Genomic DNA, 25,851 nt, shown 5'->3' with positions numbered 1-25,851 from the left:
ATCTGGGCTGATTTATTGATAACTTTAGGCTTCAAGATATGTTGTGCTGGATTTAGGTAACTGGCTGCAAAAGAAAAACACAACGGCAAGGACTGATTTTTAAAATGCTCATTAAAAAGCTCCTTTTTTTGGGGGGGGGGGGTTACTTACTTTTAGCTTTGAGCTGAAACCTGGCACCGGGCCAGTGGTAACACCCTCTTCTAGTCTTTTAAAGGTGGGGTATGAGATCTTGGAAAAACGGTTCCTGCAAGCTATATTTTTGAAAATACAGAACCTTGCCTCTCCCTTCAGCCCACCCCTCGAAACCACGCCTTCAAAACACATGAACGAGTCACGAGTCTGTGAACACGCAGGGGGGAGGGGGGAGGGGGGCTGACGGTTGATTGGCATTTCAGAATCCAATAGAAGTAACTCTCATCATTACTTCTATTGGTCAGACATTTCCTCTTGCTACACCCTCTACAATGGACTAAAAGATTTGTTTTTCCCCCAAACATTCTATTTTAGTGGGTGCAACGGGGTCGTGAGGAGGTTTTCAGACAATATGATAAAAAATGCTCCAGAAAACATAACAGACCCCACCTTTAAGTGGTCTTCAGCAACAGTTCTCCAGGCTTTCTGGAGGTCTTTCAACGTTTTTCTTTGCTTTTTCAGCTGCTTTTTCCAGCCCAGTTCTTACTTGACCATTCTCAGAGAAATGTTTCTTTTGTTTGTGAAGCCACTGAAGCATAAAACAGGCTCCGAACTCAAACAATGAAGCCGGTGTTGTGTCTACACTATGAAAAACACCAAAGATAACACAGTTTGACAGACGGAAAATAGTAGTTTTCAGAGTATATTCAGATGAAATAGAGCTCTTCAAAAGATTGTTAAGTTGCCAATGATGCATTGATCTGAATCAGGTGTGTTGAAGCAGGGAAACATCTCAAACCTGCAGGACAGTGGCCCTCGAGGACCAAATTTGGACATCCCTGTTATAGGCATTTGACTCCCAAATGCATTATCTGGGTGTGTTAACTTGGCTTTGAGAAGTCTAATTTAGTAGGAGTTCTGTCAGACTAACATGTTTACATGCATTTTAAAAGTCCGGTTTTGGACTCACACAGTACATTTTTTCCACCAGTGTTACGTAAACTAAACGACCAGCAGTGTCAGTCTTCTGTTTTTTTATTTGTCGAAATGTCATCTGATGTGAATTTGTTTTTAATCGGGCAAGAAAATTTGATGTACGGCTCAAGAAAATTAAGTGTAAAATTAGAGCTCTGATGGACATTGCTGAAGCATATCTAATCAAATTCTTGCATAAAAGTAAACAGTGTAGATACTTGAGCCTATTAGGTAACAAACAATGTGAAAGGACTTCTTTTTACTGCTGTCATCAGCTGCGAATGAGTTTAACTTAATTTAAGCGTTTTTTTGGAAAACAATAATCAAATTTTGGAAGATTTAATAGTTCATGAACAGAAAACAGAAGAAGACTTTACACGTGGAGACCATATTAACTAATTTTAGGTTATTTTATGTGTAGACTACTTTTTTAAAGAATTAAAATGTGTAAAAAGCAAGGAGAGTAATTGCGTAGATTGTTTGGCAATGGTGGGAGTAAAACCTGGAATATTTCTTAAAGGTGGCGACTTTAAAGATATTTTTCCAAACACATTGTCACCTGACACAAATAACAAACAAAAGTAGCAAAGTGAGAAACCTGAATAAATGCTTGGATGATTATAAATATGAAGGCCGAAACCTTGGTAACAGTATTTCATGATAACAGGCATCCATTGTTATCACGAGGCTGCTGCTGCAGGAACTTTAATTTGTGTACATTTGCATGAATGAAACTGGAGCAATTGCTCCAAAATAACAACAAAGGGAGGATGGAGGTCATACACCAAACATTCCCTTTGCAAAAAGTAGTTTATTCAAGTGTACTACGAGTATACTTATTTTATACTAAAACTGAGGCAGTGTAGGCCTACTTGAAGTTTACTTTTTATATACTATATTTTATATACTTAAGAATAGTATGGTGAAGTATACTTGGCTTATAGTGAAAAGTATAGAGAAAAGTCTAAAGGCGGTAGCATGGTTGCCGCGTCTGTCACGGCGGTGGCGGACCGTGACGTCAAAATGACGTTTCAGGCCTGGCGCTTCCCTTGAAAAGACGGCGCAGCGCGTTGTCGTGCACCAGTCGATTTTTGTAACTTGGCGGCGCCGAGCACAACGAACCGGATGGACCGATGTGAGACCAGGCTCAGTCAGGAGGTGCTTTTGTACAGGCACCTGTATGAAACTGCAGTGAAACAGCACAGGGAGCACGTAAACTCCCCAAACTGGTGCACAGAGATGGGCAGAACTTTGGGGAAAGAGGGAGAGTTCTGTAAGAATGTGTGGAAGAAGCTACGGGACAGATACATGAAGGCAAAGAAGAGGGCAGAGACTCTGTTGATGCCGGGGGCTTCAAACCTTCACCTCTTTTAACTGAATTAAAAAATTAAAATGATCCGAAAACTGCAGCAGTATCATTAATTACAGTATTCTTGCTCTTGACAGCGGCATTGTTTTCTTCTCCACTTTCGTGGTTGTAGAGTAGAGGTAACCTTCACGTAGCAGCGCCACCTCTGTGACGGAGAAAATTGCAACTACTGGCGCCACTATATAGGGTCCTATGGCGGGCACGAACTCGTGACGTCATCAACACCGCTCGCGCGAGCAGACGCGGCAACCATGCTAGAGCCTTAAGACTAAGTGTTACAACCCAATGGTCTGCTATTCTAGGTTTTTTTGTTTCAGCGGCTGTGTGGTTGGTTACCCATCCAGGACTGGTTCATCTCCCTTCATTTCCTATTCATCAGAGGCTGCGCAGTTGCCTGACTGGGATTGGTCCATTCCACTTCAGATCCTCTACAGCTGCACCAATCCTGGAGCAAGCCAAGGACATTTAAACCCCATTGTTCTTGGTGTTCAGTGGGCAGCTGAAAAGCCTCTGTGGTGGCAGCTGGGCCCTGGTGACCAGTTCACTTGTGGAGTTCGCTTGTGATATTGTCTGTGTCTACTTGGTTGTTGAGAGAGAACACTTTGTGTGAACTTTGAGTTTTCTTTTGTTAGATCCTTCTTAATTTCGGTTGTTAAATCAGATTTGGGAACTTTAAGAGTTAATAAGTTAAAGGATAAGACCGGTTTTTTGACATTGGGCCCTTGATTTCACATTATAGCATGATGTTCTACTCACCCCTGCTTGTTGTTTGTCATTTGGAGCTGTTCCGAAGATATTCGCGAGGCGTCTGCCTGCTCTCTTGAGATATTCGGCCATGAAACGGTTTCCTATGGGCAAGCTTATACAGGCACAAACTATGCTGTTTATAATTTATTAATTACTCTACACTAGCACTGATAACGTGGAGGTGCGTCGCTTCCTTAAAAAAATCCGGGTTATTGTAATTTTGATTTTTTTTGTCGTAAAGTGGGTGTTACTGACGTCATCGTCGTGCTACTGCCACAGACAGCCCACAGACCTGCTGCCTATTTATTCATTCGGCTAAAATTCAAAATTAGTAACCCGGATTTTTTTAAGTAAGCGACGCACCTCCACGTTATCAGTGCTGGTGTAGAGTAATTAATAAATTATAAACAGCATAGTTTGTACCTGTATAAGCTTGCCCATAGGAAACCGTTTCATGGCCGAATATCTCAAGAGAGCAGCCAGACGCCTCGCGAATATCTTCGGAACAGCTCCAAATGTTCAACAACAAGCAGGGGTGAGTAGAACATCATGTTATAATGGGAAATCAAGGGCCCAATGTCAAAAAACCGGTCTTATCCTTTAAGTTATAACAAGTAAAAGAGCAAAAAATAGTATTGTTTTAGTAATTCTAAGTTCATAAAAGTATACTTCAATAAACTAAAATACATTATATAGATGAGTGTACTTGTTGTATACTTAAAATGACCTTATAATGTATACTTAAAATGTACTTTTATAAACGGAATGTTCCAATTTAGTCTGAAGTATTAAATTATTATACTTTCTAGTGCACTACATGTACATGGTCCAAACACCTACTATACTTATACTCAAGCATACTTAATAAAATTAACTTTAAGTATACTACTTTTTGCAAAGGGTTACTTCACTAAACTCACATTTGCAAAGAAACAACAAGGAGTTGTGACTCCAAAAATAAAGCTGAACTGTGTCTACATGCCTGTTCAAACAAACATCTATTTTTATTATTTATATTATTTCATGTAATGCTCTCGATGAGGTTTACATATGGATTTGTGGGAGCGAAATCACCTTTAAACACTCCACAAAAGTAAAAAAGTTGGGACATTTTCTAGAAAGCCACAATAACATAAATCTATAATTTGTTCTTTATCAAACAAACACAAATAGAAAGGAAATTGTTTTCAGTGTCTTCACTGACCAGCTTCATCTGATCTAGAAATAGAGACAAATCTAGAAATTGGAAAAGTTGGGAAGGATGCAAAAAAAAGAAAGAAAAGGCAGGTGAGGGTGTCAGTATAAGAGGAGCCGCAATCAAAGGTTTAGTCTTTCCGAACAACGACGGGTCGTGGCTCACCACTTTGTCCTAAACTCCATCCTATAATCGTCAATAAGTTAAAAAAAGAAACAAATCCTCAATGTGTGCTTGACTGGCCTGCCTGCAGCCCACATCTGTCTTGTATTAAAAATGGATGGAGCATCACGAAGAGGAGAATCAGGCAACAACCACTGACTGTTGAGCAGCTGGAAGCTACCATTCAGTCAGAACTGACACAGATTCCTCTGAAAAACTGCAACAATTAGTTCCCAAACAATTAAAAAGAGTACAGTAGTAGTAGTAAAGGAAACTGAGGGAACACGTGGTACTCATGCCTCTATAACAACGTTTTTTCATTTATTTTTACCCACAACATTTATTTAAATTTTATTATCATTTATGCTAAATTAGACTCTCTCACACCTTGACTCCAGCACATGTAGACCTTTTGTGATTGCTCATGCTGTAGCCTACTTTAGGAGATTAAATGTAGCCTACAATTCCTAACATATGTTTTATTGAAAGTACCTGAATCCTTTAACACATCTGTGCGAGCCCATCCGGTCTAACTCAACTGTTTGTCACTTAATTTAGGCAAACTGAAGCCTAAACATGCAATCTGAAATCAATCCTCCTGAATCAGTCATTAGATCAATAGAACTGGCTTCGCACTTCTACATATAGCCCCCCACTCTCCTTACAATGAGCTTAATCATTGCATACAAAATGCATTTACCTCCAGCCTTTCAGTGTTTATATAAACCAGTTAGCAGGATAAACATCCAGTTCAAACCTGCTGCAGCCGCTCCAGCTCGGTTGAAGGCTGTACACAGATAAATGTTTCTGTATGGATAGTTCAGACTGGAACTGACACGCGCTCCCAGGTGAAATCTTTAGGCTTCTGTCGCATTTTACATAACATCGAGGTCGCTTTAGTTGCCATATGAAGCATCAAGTTGCACACATTTTGGATTTTGGCTTGTTTTAATTTCCAGCTCTGCACCTGGTGGGTCGACCAAATAAGTCCAAATTGAAATATCTTATATATTAAAGGGTCATCTGAAGTTTTCCATATAAATTCATGGTTTATAGATCCTATATTCTGCAGCTTTGTTGATCTCTGACCTCTACTCTACTGAAATGACCATTTAAGGATGAGATTGCGCGTGGTCATGATGTACGCAGAAGCTTCAGTGACTCAGTTTGGGAACTTCTTAACTTATGCGTTCCCTTTTAACTCTAAATAACTCGAAATTGGAATTTTGAACAGGAAAATCCTCATCAACCCCAACTTTAAGATCCATGCACCGAACATAAAAAGTGGTGATAGCTGCAGTAACAATCTGTTTATCGCCACATCTGTCCATTTGTGTCTTGTTGAATCAGTCAAACACAAAGTAATGTCCTACTTCTGTTGGTGAAAACATCACTAAGGTATTTGCATGCACAAATGAAGCATAATGAGTTGTTTTTATAGCTCTCATTGCTAATAAAAGCTAACCCAGTCACTGGGGCTTACCCATTTGTCATAGATATATAAAAGATGGGCTTACTATACTGTTAGCTACTGCTTTGAGGAGTTTTATTCTCTTTTTTTGCTAAATATGATAAATTCAAACCAATAAATATATATAAAAATGACAAAGGGTCACAAATAATCATGTGAGTTATTAATAGCCCTAAAAAGTTCTGACTTTAACTCTAATGTTTATTCAAACAGGATGCTATTATTTGCAAGTGACCTAAAAGGTCGTGAGATGGTCCATTCATTTATAATCTACAACTATTTGGGGATATTTTTTGCATTTATTTGAACTTTTTCTTAACCGTGTGTTGCATCAAATGAATAGAACAAATTCTTTCTGCTTCCATATCTGATACCTTGTTTTTTTAAAGCTTTTATTTACTTTTGTTTTTTAGCTGATAAATGAACTGAGACTGTGCGCAGATGTTTTTTAAGTGGCGGGACCGTGACCTACATTTGAATTGCGGCGCACAACGCGTTAACTCGGGATAAAGTTTCCTCCTTGCTCGCTTTTCGACCTGTGGGCGTGCCAAATGCGCCTGTGAGTGCAAACGTGCGATATTTGTCACTTCACAGGACAGTACGGGGGTCCAGACAGAGGGGGCCTGGTTATGCTTTGAGCCGCATTGGTTGTGTTTTGTTTTTTTTTTGCAATAATATTACCTCAGTTATGTCTCGGATATTAAACCTCATCAGCGCTCCGCTGCGGAAAGATTTTGCGGCATGTCGTGGGATTGCTCGGCTTCCTTTGAGGACCATCTGCTGCACCTCAAGAAAACAAGCAGAAGAAAGGTGGCATAGTTCAGTTTTATCAAGATTACTTAGATGAGACTTCTCAATAAACGTGTTTTAGCTGGCTGAATTAATACTACATTTGTGTGTGAAGTGACCATAACACTTTTAAGTGTTTCTGCAGCCGTCATTCACAGCTGTTACAACTGCAGTGCATGTTCTGTCACATTTGAGTGTTCAACCAACATTACTAAGATGCAACATTTTGTAAATATACTTCTGGAATGCTCACATGCTGCATGGAGCTGTGTTCACTCATTGTCACTGCTCTTCTGTCCTTTCAGTAAAGCTTCCTCAGCTTTGGGAAAGCGATGGAGGGACACCGCAGACACTGTCATCATCGGTGGGGGGTGTGTGGGGGTCAGCCTGGCCTATCACCTGGCCAAAAGTGGCATGAAGGATGTGGTGCTGCTGGAAAAGTCTGACCTGACAGCTGGATCCACCTGGCACGCTGTACGTCCTCGTTTTATTTCATCTTAGGATGAGGAGCCTGCTGGTCTGAAGGGGCCCACAGGTGGTTTGTCATAAATGGCATCCTCACGGAAGGAGCGTATGTTGTCACACGTCCTGATTTTAACATTCATTCGACAAATCAACACATCTGCATTGCTCTGCAACTAAATTACTAAGTTTATAAGCAGCTGAATTGAGGATGCCATTTTGAAAATGGCCATCGGATGCAAACTTATGTGATCAGATTGTCTGATAAAGCAAAGAAACAGCTTGAAGGAATCCCAATCATATTCCGTTTATTAACCCAAAAGACTAAGGCTGAAACTAACGAATACTTTCAGCACTGATTAATTGTAATTGTGTATTAAATGTAAAGAAAATGGTTAAAAAATGCAAATTGACAACCTTAAACGACTTGTTTTGTCAGACTGTCAGAGTTTAAAATCTAAGAATACGAATGTTTGATCACAAAATAGATAAACATTTACTCTATTAATAAAATATTCAATAATATTATATATTTTTTCATTTATATATTAGTTTTACATGCAAAAAAAGTGCAGATGCTCACGATTTACTGGCTACAAATGGGGAATATTTGGAATTTATTGCTGTCATTGGTCATTTGGCTAAATGTTCAGCCATATTTCCATCAAAGTCTGTACTTCTATTCATCTTTGCTGAACAGTTGTAAAACGTGGATTCACAACGGCTTGTTTGGGCTGTTTCCGGTATGTTTCAAACAGAAGCGCAAATTCAACGAGAAATTGTATTAGATTCTCTGAATATTGTTCCAGTTGGCTGCTGGGCCTTTAATGCTGCTACAGAACTGAAATACGAGAGCATTCTTCCTCGACAGACCCATTTAGTCAAGGACCGCTTACACCATTTCCATCAATGGCAAGTTTTCTAGGCGATCGAGGTCTTGACCCACTTGTGCTTCCACATAAGTCACTTGTAATTTTACAAGCTCCACTCTCAGGCTATAAATACATTTTTTGACATGTCAGAGGGGACGTTTAGTCTTCAGTTACTTGCTTCCTTGGGGGGGTACTGGAGCATGTCCCAGCATGCATTGGGCGAGAAGGAAGGTGTTCATCTATTTAAATGCATGTTTTGTAGCTGTTAGTATCCATAGAGTTGACCTCAGGACTTTGTGATATACTGATCATGAAGTGGTTTAGTCATCAAAAAAAAAAAATCAGTTACAGTTATGTTCAAAGTATTTTGTTAAGAAGTAGTTTTGAGTGGCAGTAAAATGTACAGTCCAAATCTCCAAATTCGGCAGTTCCCTCAGCTCTTATGGAGTGTTTTTGCCTCTTTTAGCGTTTTGTTTTAGTTTGTTTTACACTGATCCTGTGCTACAGGCACAGGAGACAGGTCAATGTTGGAGTAAGTTAACTATGTTTTCCATCAGGAGTTGGGGCAATTAATTCTTGTGTGTGTGTTCTGCCTTCATCTCTCATGGTTTACGGTGTGTTTGTATTTCAGGCGGGTTTGACAACATATTACCATCCAGGCATCAACCTCAAGAAAGTCCACTTCGACAGCATCAAACTGTACGAGACTCTTGAGGCTGAAACCGGACAGGTGAGATGTCTTTTTAAGTTCATTTTTCATTGTGTTTGCGTTTATTTGCATGCGTTTCGTATCGTCTCTCTGTGCAGGCAGTGGGCTTTCACCAGCCCGGCAGCGTCCGCATTGCTTCAACACAAGCTCGCGTGGATGAGATGAAGTACCAGATGGCCCGCACACACTGGCACGTGACGGAGCAGTACTTCATCGGACCAGAAAAAGTCCATGAGCTTTTTCCTCTGCTGGATGTAGATAAGGTTTGTATTAAACAGTGCAGCATTATTTTAAGTCACGGTGGACTGATTACTGGTAAAATATCAGTTAAGGTCACTAATGACTATCCACCAAAGTGGCTGGCAGGTTTTTGAGACTTCGCTCTGTTTATCCAAGTTTTTCTCTTCTAACACAGAGTAGCCTATCCAACGTTTAGCTCTGCTGCTACAGTCTGGTCTGGTTTTGAATCACCTCAAAGTAAATGCTGTGCCTTTTGGTCCATACAGCTATGTCCTTTCCCACCAAAGTCAGATTAGAAGAAAAACACCACCCTCATGTCTGTCAACTGAAATTGAAGCTCCCCTTGTTTTGGCATAAAGACTGGACACAACTGGCCGAGCTCTGTCCAAAGTTTAAAATAAGATCACTCATTAATTCGCTTAGTGGTTTAGAGAGAAAACATTCACTGTAAAGAAAAAAGTTGGAATGTTTCTATGAAAAACGACAACAATCATCCTGCTTAAGATGATAAACAATTCACTTCACAAGCAACACTTCACTGCAACGCCTGTAAAAATGTGAATTTTGTATTGAAGAATAACAAATTCTGCATTTATTTAACACGTGCACACTCCTGATCCTGGGAAAGACCAACATTTTCTTGCACAAAACCCCTCTATTGAGCTGATATTCAATGGTTTACCATGAAATCTCCTCAGGTCAATTATGCTCCTTATGTTAAATAGCTGTAATAATAATAAAAAAATAAAACTGCTGTTGTTTGTTTAGTCCATTTTGATTGTCTCACTTTAGCAGGTGGGCCAAAAAACCTGGAGAAGACCCTCATTATTAATGCTTATCACTGTGTTAATTTGTTGTTATTTGAAGGTTTTTGTATGACTTTAGGTGTTGGCAGGTCTTTACACCCCAGGAGACGGCCACATCGACCCGTACTCTCTGACTATGGCTCTGGCTGCTGGAGCTCGTATGTACGGGGCCCAAATATACAATCCTGCCCCGGTCACTGCCCTCAACCCGAGGTCTGATGGCAAATGGGACGTCCAGACTCCTCATGGAACAATCCGCGCAAATCGCATCGTCAACACAGCAGGTTTGTGTTTGAACATTTGCATCTACACAAACCCTCAAAGCAGAGATAAGAGAATTTTGGTCCAAATACACTTAGTTTTTGTGTGTTCGAGGCTATATCCACATTATGTTTTAGTTTTGAAATGAAACTGATGACGTCTTCTTGCATTATTTATAGTAACACACGTCTGTTTGCTGATAATACCATTGGAAATTCGAATTGTTGCAGAAGTTTTGAGTGGCAGCTGACATAGGCACGGACACTTAATCAAACAATGGCTCAAATAAAAGTAGCCTAAAAGGAATCGGCAACGATTCAGAGAAAGTTTAATACAAAAGTACATATGAAACCCAAAGATAGAAAGATGGGATCTCTCGCCAAAACAAATGAAAGTTAGAAGGCCTCAAACTAACCTGTTGAATTCAGGCCACCCTCTGTAAACCCTGTAAAACGAAGCTAATAGAACTAAAACTCAGAACAGGACTTTGATAACTTCCAACCCAGCTAATATGTAATGGAAAACAAAAGTGGCCAAAAACAGCACATATGCTGGCTGGTGATGGTGGAAAGAGACCAGTACACTCCGTCCTCTGGCTCAACATAGGCCCATGTGGGTTTGTTTAGCCAATTAGCACTAAATAGCGAAAAAGGCAAATTTGTTTGTCACACAAATCCCATTAACAATAGTATTTTGGAGCAGTGGTACATTTAACACAGCACAAACATCATGAAATGCAGAATTTAACAGTAAATAAGCTGTCAGAATGGACAACAAGGTCAGTAACTTCTGTAATTCATTGTCATGTTAATTATAACTACCACTGGTAGTCAAAACTGGCCTCTTTGTTTTCTTCTGGAAAAGCATCATGTGATCAGCGAAGGACAAAGTGAACTCTGGCTGTCTACATCATAATCATCTCTTTTAAGCAGTTTTCTGCACAGCACCAAGCATCTCTGTTTAGGGGCTCTGAATCATTGAAGTATAAGTGTGGCCCTGAGGCAGAAACATAGAAAAAAAACTATGTCCATTTAAACCCTCTGACATGCAACTAAAACTCGGAAGTCCATAAAATGTACATGAAACTCTTTTCTTGGGATTTCTGTCCTATTTTGTTCATGTTTCCTGTCAGAGAAGCATGCAAAAAATCTATGTATGAATGTCTCAGGTCAGACAAACCATGTATTAAACATCATAAACGTGCTCTTTTTTGTTCATTGGAGCAAGATAAACAGCACTTTTTATCATTTGCATAAAAACATTTGTGGAATTATCATTCAGGAAAGCTCAGTTCGCACAAATTAGTTACTAATATATGTCATGCAGCTGAAAATTGTCTCATGATAGATATAAACTCGGGATTTTGCAGCTATTATTATTTTTTTAAGCCAAACATAAAAAACAGGAATGATATTCTGTGGAAAAAAAAGACATGTTAGATTCCTTCAACAGTGCACATCATAAAAACATCTTATCTGCAAAGACTTGACGGCAGGAGACCTTTGTCCACATAGACCACTGCTTTCAGAGTTCAGAGGAGAGAGGTTTTGGCTTGAACAGGGCCATACCAGTTCTGGGGGGATTTTGTTGGCAACGACTCCTTTCATCCGTGTTACTGTTGCTTGTTTATCTGGCAACAGTTCAGAATTTGCGTTCCCAGTCCTTCCCAGTATATCGTCTGATGTATAAGCTGTTGCGTAACATGCAGCAGTATGTGGATTATGAATATTTTTTCATCAGTCATAAATTAGAGTTGGTTCGAAATTGACCACCAACAATAACAACTGGTATTAAATAATGAATCTAATTTTTGAAGACATGCATAATTAAAATGTTGTTTAGACATTTAACTTTAAGCAATAGGAGCCGTAACAGTTTGCAACTCTTGACTCAATTTCTCTTCCTCTATGTATTTGCACTTTCTATACTCAGCATATTCTGGCCCTGTCAGCTTTTTGGTTTTCACTCTTGTTCGAGCCAATCCAAACAGGCCAACTGTTCAGATTTCAACCAATCTTGTAGCAGCAGCACATGCACACCTCCTGACAGATGTTTTCCTTTTTTTTTTTTTTTTTTTTTTTTTAGCTTTTTGCTGCTGCTGTACTGCTGACTCTTTTTGCATAAGAGTTTTTAGTTTAGCTGGATAAATTTGACTTATATATTTTTTATAAATGTTGCACCTGTATTCTTGATGTGTGGGATGATGCAGGCTTTTGCAAACACAACCACAAACCTTTCCTGACTCATGGTCACCGTGTATGTGGATTTCTTTTGACTGCAAACAGATGCTTCTTCCTTATGAGCAGCAGAAGTACAATAGCCCCAGTGGGAAAACAGCCAGCTTGAATTTTCATTTCTATATATCCATCATGGCAAGGAAGAAAATGACTCCCAAGAAACGGCAGCAGCCTCAGCCCTTTTTAAAAAATGCATTGTGCTTACAATATTGTTGAAAAACCACAGGCACCAGTTCTTATGAGCTTGCATAACACAAATGATTGCTTAGATTTAATCTCAGTGGCGCCTCATCCCAAACCTCAACCAGCAACACCCCTCCCCATATCCAATTTACTCAAATTCACTTCACTGTTGCCAAATTTATGGTCAAAGGTCTGTTTAAACGGATCCGCCATGTAATCTGAGGGAGGCAAGTGTTACTATGAAATCAAGTGTAAGATAGTTTTCCCAAATATACAGACTTATCAGCAATATTGCTCAGCGTATTTCTTCTTTTTCCAGTCTTTTCTGTCTAATGTACCTCACCAAATGTTGTTTAATTTGGTTCACTATGTAAAAATATGAACAGCTGACATTTATTCAAATGTGCATTTGTTCTACCACTTGAAAAAACAAAAGCTTTATGTTTCAATCTTTTGTCCAGAACCTTTAACAATCTGTTTCTCCTGGAGGCTACATTTAGATAACAATTTTCTACTGTGCTACTTACACTTACTATTTCAGCTGTTAATCCAGCTAAGCTGATTTCAAGTCACACAAAGATCAGTTGATGTTGCTTTTAAACTCTTTGTTGCCTACATTACTAATATCTATTTTTGACTCTATACCCAACTTTGAGTTAGCTTCATCTGTTTATCCATTATTAAACTATTCTGCATTTATTCATTATATCAATGAGTTTATCAAAACAATTTTTCCATTATATTTACCCAACTGTGTTGGTTTTTGAGCCATTGCTTTAGGCTAATCATACCACCATTTATCCATTACTTTAGTTTTTTATTTAAACTTTTTAGCCATTAGGTTTAGCTTCATCTTGATTAGAACTCGCTGGAAGAAGATATCTTTTCGGGAATCCTAAAAGGAATATTATTGCTGACTAAATTAGGGCCAAATTAATAAGCTAACAGTGTCAACTTTTTAACCTTTAGTTTTAGCTAACAATGTTAACTTTAGTCTTTTATGTTTAGATTACTCGATCAAAAAGTTATCTAGTACTTTTAGCTAACTATTTCACATATTTGTTCATTGCTTTTAGCTATTTTATTGTTTATCAGTAACTTTAAGCTAATTTAATTGAAGCTAATTTGAAGCATTTAGCTAAATGCATTAGCCACATCCATTGGAACATAATCTGTGATTAACTACAGTTATCCACTCAGTAACTGTTATGGCTATTGACTCGGCGAGCTGGCATTTAAACTTTTCATTCTTTACTTTTATGTAATTATTTCAAACATTTACTTGTCACTATAATAAATTTGGCTGTTTTAACTAGACATTTCTTTAGGTTAACGTTAATTGCACTGCTTGCTTTCTTTCCACATTTCAACCCATATCTTTAGGAGTTTCAGCTGACTCTGTGTGTGGATAATTTGTTAAATTGAGTTTCTTCCCTATCTTTCCACATAGCCTACCCCTAACTACAGAAGGCAATATATTGGTAAAGGCTGATTGAGCCAGGACATTTTGAACAAACTGGCCTGATTATTGCAAGTTTAAATGAATAAATCAAGGCAGTTGAACTGCAAACAAAGACTTGTTTCAAAGTTGTCTTTATTTAAATGAGCCTCATTAATTGATTTTTACCTTGGTAATACAGTGAATCAGCCCTTTGTACAGGCTTTTGGTAAACTCACTCCTTGCAGGCCAGCTTTTGTGTAAACACACTGGGATATTGACAAGATGTATTCATCCCCCAAACTAGCCCTCACCAAGAGATAGAGTTCACATATGGATCACAAACAGGATATGTAAAAATATATTACTGTGTTGATGAGCTGCAGACTGGAATGTGTTTACACTGATCGAAATAATTGGAATACAAGCATTCCCAACACTGTAGAGCTGTCTGTTAATTAGACTTCTTCATGCATGCTGCTGAAGATATCTGTGGAAATCAACAGGCCTTAGTGCTCCAGCTGGCTTTGGCCTCACACTCCAGGTCACAACAGCTGAGTTGGCACATTGATCTGTGTTACATTCACATGTTACACAAACAGACTCAAAATACAGCATATTTGTTTTGCGGCTGTTAATTTTTAAACCAAGTTGGGCTGTACTTCAGCTGTAGACCCGCACACATGGTTGCAGTTTATCTTCACAGTTTATAATCTCCCTTTTTTCTCTGTTTCTTTATCTTCTAAATGCTTTTTTCACGTTTTTTGTATAATATATCCTTGGGGCTCTCCATTAGATTTAGATTGACTTTTAATCGTATTTTAATCGACCAGTAATTTATACTTGTCCACATTTTTGTGTCTGTGTTGGCCATTTGTGTTGCTGGGTGTCTGGATTTGTTCTTTTTTTGTGAATGTTTATGTGGGTTGACCTGGAATATTTCATTTTCAGATATCAACATTAAAATCACAAGATTGTTAGTCTGTCCTTTATTATTTTCACAAAAGGACTACTGCAGCAAATGGAGCCTCTTCTTGGAAACAGATTAATTCATCAGACTTCCGTGCGTTCGCCAGAAGAGATAGACCCCATAGTGAAGGTCATTGAGGACATACTGTATCCAATTTGTCAATTTTCCATTGACGCAGTTGAAGCAGTTTAACAATAAATACTAACTTGACTAGCTTGTAATTTTTGAAAGTTCACTTTCTTGCTGAAATTAGATGGGGAAAATTGAAAATACGTACATGTCTGATCATAAAATATGATGTTAGGAGACACTTAGTCTTAGATAAAGACTGAAAACAGGGGGAATCAGTTAGCCTGAATCAGTCCAGTGGTGAAAAAATGCTTTGTTCTCTTTGATTAATCACAATTACAACTTCATGAGCAACTTTTTTTCATATCTGCTGTCTTTATTTCAAGCTAAGCTAACTGTACAATGTCTCTAGCTTTAGATTGAATGGACAGGTTGTTGTTGACAAGTTGTGTTTCTAAAAGAAAAAACTTAAGTAAAGGGATTAAACTTTAAACTTAAAACTGAAAGAGAAAAATGTGGCTTCTTATTCCAGCCTGTTGGGTCACTGAAGGCCCTGATGGGTGGGCAGGAGCTGCAATTATGAGCACCATATTCCCTTCAAATACAGTCTTAAGCACATAAAGATCCCTCAGATTTAAGCCATTTTGATAGAAGGAAATTGGAGAAGCAACCTTTGACTTGTTACTTAACTTCTAAATCTGTTTGGTGACTTCATGTTGTTTGCTTATTTGATACATCTCTATTTTTATAGGTTTCTGGGCCCGGGAGGTGGGCAACTTGATTGGGTTTGAGCACCCCACTATCCCTGTGCATCACCAGTACGTAGTGACAGCAACAGTGCCAGAAGTGAAGGCTCTGAAGAAGGAGCTGGCAGTCATCAGGGACCTGGAGGGCTCCTACTATCTGCGTCAGGAGAGAGATGGTCTGCTATTTGGCCCCTATGAGAAGATGGAGAAGATGGTGTTGCAAGACTCCTGGGTTAGGGATGGCGTACCTCCAGGTCTGTGTGGCATGGAGTAGGTTACCTTTGTGCTTATTGTCGGTTAAACATTTTGATATGTTTAACTCTATGTTCTGTCTACCTGCTTCAGGGTTTGGAAAGGAGCTTTTTGAGTCAGACCTTGACAGGATAATGGAACATATTGAGATGGCCATGGAGATGGTCCCTGTGCTGAAGAAAGCTGACATCATTAACGTTGTGTCCGGACCAATCACATACACCCCTGACCTGCTGCCCATGGTCGGACCACACCAAGGAGTTCGCAACTACTGGAACGCCATAGGCTTTGGGTAGGTGTTGAATTAGAAATTTTCAAACAATGTGGTGCACAAACTCAGTTGACCTTAAACGACACAACCCAAAGACTGTAAATATCTTTTTTAATAGATAGGAAAGTGCACTTGTAAAAAGGTAGGGCTGTTATAATGTGATATGGTGATTTTCAAAGCTTTGACTTTATGTATTCAGGTATGGAGTTATCCATGCTGGGGGCATTGGTAAGTTCCTCAGTGACTGGATTAGGACTGGAGAGCCTCCCTATGACCTGATTGAATGTGATCCCAACCGCTACGGCAAGTGGGCAGATGTGCCTTTTATGTGTGCCAAAGCAAGAGAATCTTATGGCTTCAACAATGTGGGTAAGAAAAACACAAGACTGCTCTCCCTCCAGTTCTCATTTGACAAAGATTTGTGATATCACTGTCACTAAACCTCATCATTTTGCTCTGTGTAGTTGGTTACCCCAAGGAGGAACGTTTTGCTGGCCGGCCGACCTCCAGGACAAGCAGTGTTTACGAGCTGCTGAAGGACCAGGGATCCATGGGCTTTCATGCTGGCTGGGAACAACCTCACTGGTTCTACAAACCTGGAGATGAAACTGGATACAAGTATGTTTATTTCCTTAAATCTCCAATAGTGCTGACATTTGAACAAAGCCGTCTTTACCGTTTTGGCTTTCTAACTTCTTAAAAGCGATGGATGTTTTTCCTGTTAAAACTGAAGCTACGGTGCCTGCCAACTCAGGCTGACATATCATATCACGCAGCCGATATTTCAAATTCCACAAAGGAAAATCGTTATACGTCTCCGAGTACAGAATGAGTCCTCAATTTTTTAGGATTATTTTCCAATAATTTAGGACGCATCATATAAAATATTAGGAAAAATAATCTTGTGACTTAAAATGAAGAAGATGGTGTTGGTGTATGACAGCAGAAATGAACAGCAACCATCTTTGTGTGCAGAAAAGAGTAACGTTTGCCACATTAACGGTTTTGTGTTGATGCGGGGTCACACTTAGCTCCCCTTCAGTCCTTAGAGGGAGCCGGCAAGCTCGGCATACTTCATCTAACTGTCAACTTTAAGCAGCAGCACAAGAGAATCATTGAAATTCCACATTGAAGGAGTAAGACAGCTGCAACAGATGGGAATGCACATGTAGGAACTGAGTGTCTTAAACAGCACTCAGTCACAGATTTGAGTCTGGATCTGTGACAAACCTGTGCAGAACCGTCTTAACCCTTTAAGTAGACATACATTTGAATGGTATAGCAAACACAAGTTTAAATACCGTAGCCTTTACTTTGTACTCCAGCTTCCCTTGTTGGGGTTTTCACTTTATGATACCGCAGCAGCTTTACAGTGAACTTTGTTCTGGTGAGAAAATCTGGAAACTTTTCAAATAACAAACACAGATATGAAGCGATCATAAATTTGGTGTTCACTGCTAATTTTGATTCATATTTAGAAGATTCTAATATGAAAAACTAGAAAAATCAGACGTCAAAAAACGTCCTTTAATAGAAGCATATAGACTCGCTTTTTTTTACTTTATTTTTTTTTAAGAAGACTGTAAGGGGAGTAGACATACATGTGAAAATAGTGTCTGATCCAGCAAAGATTAAAATGACGTGACTCGCCAGCTGTTTCCTGTCTGAATCGGACCAGATCACATGTTGTAATATCCCAAATATTCTTAGAAATAAAATTAGTTCCCGAATAAGAGATTTATCATTTCTTCCTCTTGTGGATGTCCACCACACTTGTCCCCCCCCCCCGCAATGGTTTTGTCTGATCAAGACAACTACTTCTTCGAGTGAATTACAACATATAACAACGTACCCTATACAGCCGCCCCCTAATCACACTTTGCGTCAGACCAGCTTCAGAATGATTCATATTTCCTTTTATCCACTTTTTCGTTTGCGTCAAATGTGCTTTGCTGGGAAATGAAAACTCGACTACTGATTCGGTGCCGTTCTCAGGCCCAGTTTCCGACGCACCAACTGGTTTGGACCCGTTGGTAGAGAGTGCAGGCTGGTGATGGAGAAGGTGGGAGTGATTGACCTCACACCTTTCGGCAAGTTGATGGTGAAGGGGAAGGACTCCCTCAAGCTGCTGGATCGCCTGTTTGCTAACACCATGCCAAAGGTAGAGCACACGTGCAAACCATCCAACTGCTGTAGCAAAAATGTGCAACAAAATGTGCTAATCTGGTGGACCCGCTCTCCAATGACTGTGATTTCAGGTGGGGCAGACTAATATCAGCCACATGTTGACACCGACTGGGAAAGTCTATGCTGAAGTCACCATCACCCAGCTGTCGCCAGGAGAGTTTTTGCTCATCACGGGCTCTGGGTCAGAACTCCACGACCTCAGGTATCAATCAGTCTCCCCCCATTTAGATTCTGTCAACTAACTAGATATATTGCCTGTACATTGTGTCTTTGTGCATCATCAGTCTCTGTTGGCTCTGGGGATTTTCTGGGCTTTTCAAATCTTTCCCCCTAGTGTTACTCAATGAGGAGATACAAGATTTTCCTGAATAATGAAAAAACTTTGTATATCTACAGTGTGTTGTAGCCGCCAATTTGAATTACCTTCATGCTTTTTTTTCAGTTTGGCATAGTGGATAGCTCTTAACCTCAAAACCTGTGATCTTAAGCTGCTGTTGCTGTGAAGACGGACCAGTCTGACATGCAAATTAGAGCACTTCCAAGTTAACCAGAAACTTTGACGGTCCACAAAATGGAAATATAAACTCTGTGATTGGGTGTTTCATATAGTAACACACTGTAGGATTCGTAGTTGTCTTAGATTGAGTTTTATGTTCTAAGGCTTTACAGTTTTCGCTATAAACTGATTTTTACCATCACAGCTGTTAATATTTTGTACTGATGTATTGACGAAGAAGGTTATCTCTGCAGATATGAAGATAGTTTTACATTTTCAAACTTGGTGTCTCTTAAATTATATTTAGGGAGTTTATTATCCCATTTATGTAAATATGTCAGTGCTGAAACTAAACTAAAATGAACACCCAGCTTTATATGCATATAGTCACATTTTGGAATACACAATAAACGCATAAACCATTATTAAACATAAGAAAAAGTTTGTCCTTCACACTATGCAACACTCCTTCTGAACCTCATTTATAGAAATATGTGTTTTGATGCATCATTGCAGAAATTGGTCATTTCTAACATTGGTATCCTCTGCACAGAGCACTTAGTGTTAACAAAGAACGCTTCTCAGTTCTCAGTCACACACTCAGGAATGAGTTGAGGCTCAAGCTGAGCTGAATAACTCTCCCACAGACTGTTGTACACCACAGAAACTTAAAACCTCCCTGCAGCTGTTAAAAGAACGTCCCTCCATTTGCTCCAGTTGGAAGGGAGTATATTTTGTCTTCTTACCTTCACTTTAAGCAACTCTCCACTAAACCTTGAAGAGGGCATGTAGCGACCTCCAGTGGTGAAGGGCAGAGCATCAGCATTAGTCTCTCATGCAAATGTGTTAAACTTTATCAAATGTGCGAAGTGCAGAGAGCCTGATGGCACTGAATTAAACTCTATTGGCTCTGTGGGTTTGAACTCCACTCAGGTGGATAGAAACCGAGGCTGCAGAGGGTGGATATGATGTTGACATCAGTAACGTAACAGAGGACATCGGCGTTCTTGGCATTGCGGGACCAAACTCCAGGAAGGTTCTCCAGAAGCTGACAAATGAGGATATGAGTGACACCGGGTTCAAATTTCTCCAGTGCAAATCCATCCAGCTGGCTGGCATCCCTCTCCGAGCCATCAGGATCTCCTACACCGGTAGGGCACACACTTGAATATTACAACTCCAAGTCAGAAGAGCCATGTGTAAAAAAACAAAAACAAAAAAAAAACAAGGAAGATGTGTAAAAAAAAAAAAAAAAAAAACTTCACTTGGGTTAAAGAATCAATAGATAACAGCAGAAGAAGGCGGTAACAGTGAATAAAGTTGGAAAAGCCTCTAGACTCAGCTTCTGAGCAATGAGATGGACTCTTTACCTCGATTGAATCCATTTTCTGCCTTAAAAAGAGAGCACATAAGATTAGGTAATGTACATCAAAATTATTATGTTTATTGAGCTTGATGTTTTAACAACCTTAGCCAATTCAAAGCACAAGTAGTGACGAGACCGTGCTTAAAAGAAGAATCAGAACCAAACGTTCACGGTCAAACTTCAGGGAATTTTAAGTTTTTTTGAGAATAAAAGTTCCATTTATATCATAAGTTTTATCTATGCTGTGTGCCCTTTTTTTTTTTTTTTTTTTTTGTAAAGTAAAAATGTGCTTAAAGAGTTGTGGAGAACTACTTAAAAATGATCAGAAGAGAGGGGTTGAGTGGAGTCTAATGGGTCATCCAGGGCCCGAAAGCTGGCCAGTCCGTGAAAAGCTGTAACGTCAAGGCTGAAAAAGGAGCAGTTGTTCTGTCTCTGAGTTATTCTGACCAAAACATATGTCAAACATTTTCACTGAGACCTCAGGAAATTGTATCTGCTTGTGAAAAAGGTCAGGCTATGTCTTCTTTAAGTCGATAGGGTGACATACAGAAAGAAAGTGATTAAACATAACCTAGAAAAGATGAAATAATAACGCAAAATAACGACTTAGAGGCAAAATGATTCAATATCGATGTACTTTAAGACTCTTTGCAAAAATGTTGATTTCTAAAGTCAAAGTGATGAAGAAACTTATTAAAAGATGTAATTTACTTAAACCTTTTGAGTATATTGGGTCAGAGCTTCTTATAAACTACACCATTCACAAATAAAATGCATAAATATTATTGATTATTTATAACCCAAAGGTAAATTATATTGTTGCAGTGATTTGTTTTCTAAGCAATCGACATTGCTTAGCTTTCATTATAAAGAATTATTGCTATTTTAACTAATTCCTAAAAACTTCAGAGATTCACTTTCAAACTAACGAAGTTACTCAGGAGAGCATTGCTTTGGCCTCCAGTTCTGTGAGAAATCGTGGAGTCACTTTTGACCAGGATTTAACTCGCATATTAAACAAGCCTTCAGACTCTCTTTTAAACTGATTCATGCATTTATCTCATCTGGGCTGGAATACTGCAATGCCATTTTAAATGGGGTGCATCTCTTTGTAACTCTGCATTTACTCCCTTTAATTTAAATCCTCTTTGCCAAATACAAAGCTCGATCTGAATGGCTTTGCTCCATCTTATTTTAAAGATCCGATAGCTCCCAACAGCCCCAGCTGAACTCTGCAGGCTTACTTGTGGTTCCCAATGTTTCTTGGTTCAAAATAGAAGGCAAAGCGTTATGTTTTCTGGCTTCTCTCCCTTTGAACCAGCTGTCAGTCTAAATATGAAACACCGACAGCCTCTCTTATCTCTTTTGAAATAACTTATTTATGACTTACTCAAATTGTATGCATTACTTGTTTTAACATGTTCATTTTCTATATATATATATTTTATTTTTTTTTCCTTTTGCATTATTTAATTGATGTTTTATTAATATTTTACTGTTAATTACCATTGCTTTTATCACTGTGATCATCCTTTTGAATTTTCTAAATATTTTGTTCTATTCTTGTTGTTTTTTGTGCTTTGCAAAGCACTCTTCTACACTTTCTAGTTGTATTTTGTGTCCGTGTACTCTGACCACTTGTGTGCATGTGTGTTTGTGTGTAGGTGAGCTTGGCTGGGAGCTGTACATTGATCAGAAGAACATGGCAGCTGTGTATCTGGCCATGATGGAAGCAGGAAAAGATCAGGGCATTGACAATTTTGGCGCCTACGCCATGGCCTCGCTCAGACTGGAGAAGGGCTTTAGAGGCTGGGGAGCTGAGGTATACACACTCAAACACACAGACGATATTTAAATGAAATACCACCTTTTTACTTTGATAAAATTCACCTACCGATGCCTGGTAATTGTACTCCCTGGTGCACCTTCCTGCAGTCTTTTTGGTCATCACGAAGTTCCCAAGAAAGTGAGAGTTATCATATAACGAATGTGCTCATTAGGACTTTTACAGCTTTAATTGTAGGCGTCATTATTGTGTTAACATATTATTACCCCTCAAAGTAAATTAAATGAAATTTAATTAACAGTAAACACCAACGTTTAGGCCCTGATTTAAATGAGCGGACAGTTTGAGCTGACCTCACGTAATCAGGACGACTGTTTTGGAGGCGCAGCCTGAAAACTAAAAGCTGCTACACCTTGGTAAGTTTAATGCTATAAAATCTGTTTGTATTTGAGTTAGAGGAAGCCAGTTCGGTGATATGAGGACAACTTGATTCACCTTCTCTGGCAGCAGACACCAATTGCAATAATCAGAGAGAAAAATGGATGCATGAGCATGTTTTTATGCATCTTTTCTGGGCATGAATCTTTATTTAAGTCTGTTTTTGAGATGGTTGTAGGTTGTCTTTATATGGCTTTTTAAAATTTCGATCCGTTTTGATGATCATTTCCAAAGAAAGTAGATTTAACCTGTTATTTTTTCTTTTTTTAATAGAAGCATTTTAAGAGAACTGTTAAGTATCTTAGGCCTAACGTCTTGGTTTTATCCATTTGAATTACACAACAATTCAGGATTGACAGACGCTACAGCTTTGATCTCCATGAGAGCTTCAATAAAATTCATACCGCTGGGTTTAAACACGTTGTTTACGAGTTAATTGCCAGACGTTGAAGGTCAAGACATGGTGTGACATGGTTGTAAATACCAGGGTGAATAGGCTTCAACACAATCAGGATTTCAAGTATTTCAAGATATTTAGATCACAGATGACGTCATCCCAATAAATGCGAGTGTAGAAAGCCCCCCGATAGCCCCAAATAACAACAACATGGCAGCTCTGAACGAGCAGTGCAATAATACGCGTTCAGACATTCATTCGGCTTAAAGTATTGGTGAAATAAAGACAAATAATGCCTTGTTTAGAGGCTGTATTGTCTATGCCCTGTTCTCTCCCGTTATATGGATATACGCAGATCTCGAGTGATCTTAATATCTTCCGAAGGACGCCGACTTTCACCAAACTGTTATCTGTGAGTAGATGAACGTATTTTATGCCAGAAATAAGGTCCAGGTTTAAAATAACTGAACTTCCCCTTTTAAAAACACTTCATTTATCGTCTTTTAATTCCATATGAGAGCTAAATTTTATTTTCTCACACTTTAATTGCTTTTTAATGTACTTTGGTCACCCGGCAGTTTAATTATAAAGGTGCTTTATAAATAAATTTGACTTGGTTTGGAGAGTTGGAGGAAGAATGGGCAGCAGAGAGTCTGTTCATAAGGAGTCAAACCAGGAACTCACCTCATCTGAAGGCATTTTAGTGGCGTGGCTTCTCATGTTGAACCGTTCAGTTGTATTAGACACATCTTTCAGATCGTCTGACCATTGCTGTAAAGTCTGAATGTCTTGTTTCTATAATGATGTGCTTCTTTCAGTTTTATTTCACGTGATCTGCTTGTTGGTCTTTTCAGATGAATTGTGACACCAACCCTCTGGAGGCTGGACTGGATTATTTCATTAAACTGAACAAGGTAACGAAGTTTGTTTCATCCTACAGCTGTTCGCTAAGGAATGACCAGAGTGCTACAAAGAAGCACCTGTTATTCCATGAAGTATTTCCTCTGCTCGTGGTCCTAATTCACAACTTGAACACACGGTGCGTTTGTGTTTGAGCAGCCCGCGGACTTTATCGGCAAAGCAGCTCTGCAGGAAATCAAAGCCAAGGGTTTGAAGAGGAAGCTGTCCTACATGTCTGTGGAAACCGATGATATCGACCCTGAGGGCAACGAAACCATCTGGCTCAATGACAAGGTTAGCAACAATAAAGCCATTGTGATCATATTCTGTTTAATTCAACAATTTTGTGGTTGTTCCCACTCAGCCAGAGTCCCTTTTTTTCCCTCTCTTCAGGTGGTCGGCAACACGACATCCGGAGCCTACAGCTACAGCAGCCAGCAGAGCCTGGCTTTCGGCTACCTGCCTGTGGAGCTGTGCTCTGTGGGGCAGAAGGTGGAGGTGGAGCTACTGGGAAAGAAGTACCCCGCCGCGGTCATCCAGGAGCCCCTGGTCCTCACGGAGCCCACACGGACCCGGCTGCAGAAAAAAGCAAAGGCCAAAGCATAAGCGCAGACTGCCCTCGACCCGCTTCTCACCTACTAACGAATCCTACTGTCAGTTATCAACCAGAGCCTGGAGAGAGGATGAAAACAATACAAAACAATAGCATGTGGTCAACATCCGGGACTGTTTGTGTCTGCAGGTTTAGATAGAATAAAACTGATGAGAAGGAGGCTGGAAACAGATCTGTGAAGTCTTAAATGTGTTTAACAGCCATTATGTGACGTTCTCGAGCCTCGGTGTGATTCAGTGTCGGAGGAACTTATCCACTTTTTGTAATTCCATGAATGGATGTTAAAGGTTTACAGGTAAACGGTGTCTTTTCACTTGAAGAATAATTGATTGTCAAGGAAAAAGGTGCCCACCAATCACACGTGCCTTTTGTGCTTGGTGGAAAATCAGAAATGATGCTGCTGCGTTTTTTCAAGGCCGGAGGAGCATTTTGGGACAAATGGAGCAAAGTAACCAAAAGAAAGCAACCTGGGTGTTTTCAAACCTGTACAAAGATTTTTTTGTAAATCTGTTTTTTAACTAATGTAATTAAACGGTTGTTCATGAATACTTTGATCAGTTCACTCTCTGTCTTTCTGTTCCTTTTAACAGTTAATGTTATATAAAACATACTGTGTGTAATATGCGTACAACTACACAGTAATGATCCTTAAAACATGATGAATCCTTTTTTTTTTTAATTCATTAATTAATTTTTTTGTTTGATCAGCAACCAAAAACCTACACGGTATGGAAAATAGAAGAAAAGCAGAAAATGACCTCAAATGCGTTCTTTCGATGACAAGTAGCAGTAACTCCACTCTGAGGAGGGAATAAGGCCTCCATGTACAGAGGCTGTTGTTCCTTCGACCCAGCTGGCCCAGATGTGAGTCCCGGTCTCAGGAATTTTGCTCCATGTCTTCCCTCATTTTCTCTGTCCCCTTTCTTGACAACCAACTGTTAAATAAAGGCCACTAGCACCCAAAATAAATTAGAAAATAAAGAGAAAGTGCATTGCATCTGCTTATATATGCAATCTCGTTCTTTTTGTCACTACCCACAACTTATGACGATAGTTGAAGATTGGAATGTAGATCAACTGTAAATCGAAAACTTTGAGCTTAGTGTCCGCTTAACTTCAGATGCTGCCTAAATCTCCCACTTAATTACAATCCCCTTTTGAACAAAACTCTGAGATCTTTAAACTCCTCCACTTGAAGCAGAAACTCCCATCTTGGAGTCCTCTGTACTTTCACAACAGAGGACAATGGCCTCAGATTTGAAGATGCAATTCTCATGAAAAAAATAATGAACTTTATTGCTATAATACATGT

At 39.3% G+C, this 25,851-nt stretch overlaps 1 protein-coding gene across 1 annotated transcript; it reads left to right on the top strand.

The window, feature by feature from the left end:
• The first annotated feature begins 6,634 nt into the window (after positions 1-6,634).
• On the top strand, positions 6,635-25,066 carry dmgdh (dimethylglycine dehydrogenase). The gene is made up of 16 exons (XM_075455441.1): positions 6,635-6,861; positions 7,146-7,314; positions 8,806-8,904; positions 8,982-9,146; positions 10,009-10,213; positions 15,839-16,087; positions 16,179-16,377; positions 16,556-16,725; positions 16,821-16,974; positions 18,352-18,517; positions 18,615-18,745; positions 19,973-20,190; positions 22,070-22,227; positions 23,881-23,940; positions 24,086-24,220; positions 24,320-25,066. The coding sequence occupies exons 1-16, from the start codon at positions 6,740-6,742 to the stop codon at positions 24,530-24,532; spliced, it is 2,613 nt and encodes an 870-aa protein (XP_075311556.1). The 5' UTR covers positions 6,635-6,739; the 3' UTR covers positions 24,533-25,066.
• Positions 25,067-25,851: the final 785 nt, after the last annotated feature.

Source organism: Odontesthes bonariensis, chromosome 22, assembly GCF_027942865.1.
Source record: "Odontesthes bonariensis isolate fOdoBon6 chromosome 22, fOdoBon6.hap1, whole genome shotgun sequence".
Lineage (NCBI taxonomy): Eukaryota > Metazoa > Chordata > Actinopteri > Atheriniformes > Atherinopsidae > Odontesthes > Odontesthes bonariensis.
The sequence above is the reverse complement of the archived record's forward strand: the minus strand, read 5'-3'. Positions and strand labels throughout refer to the sequence as shown.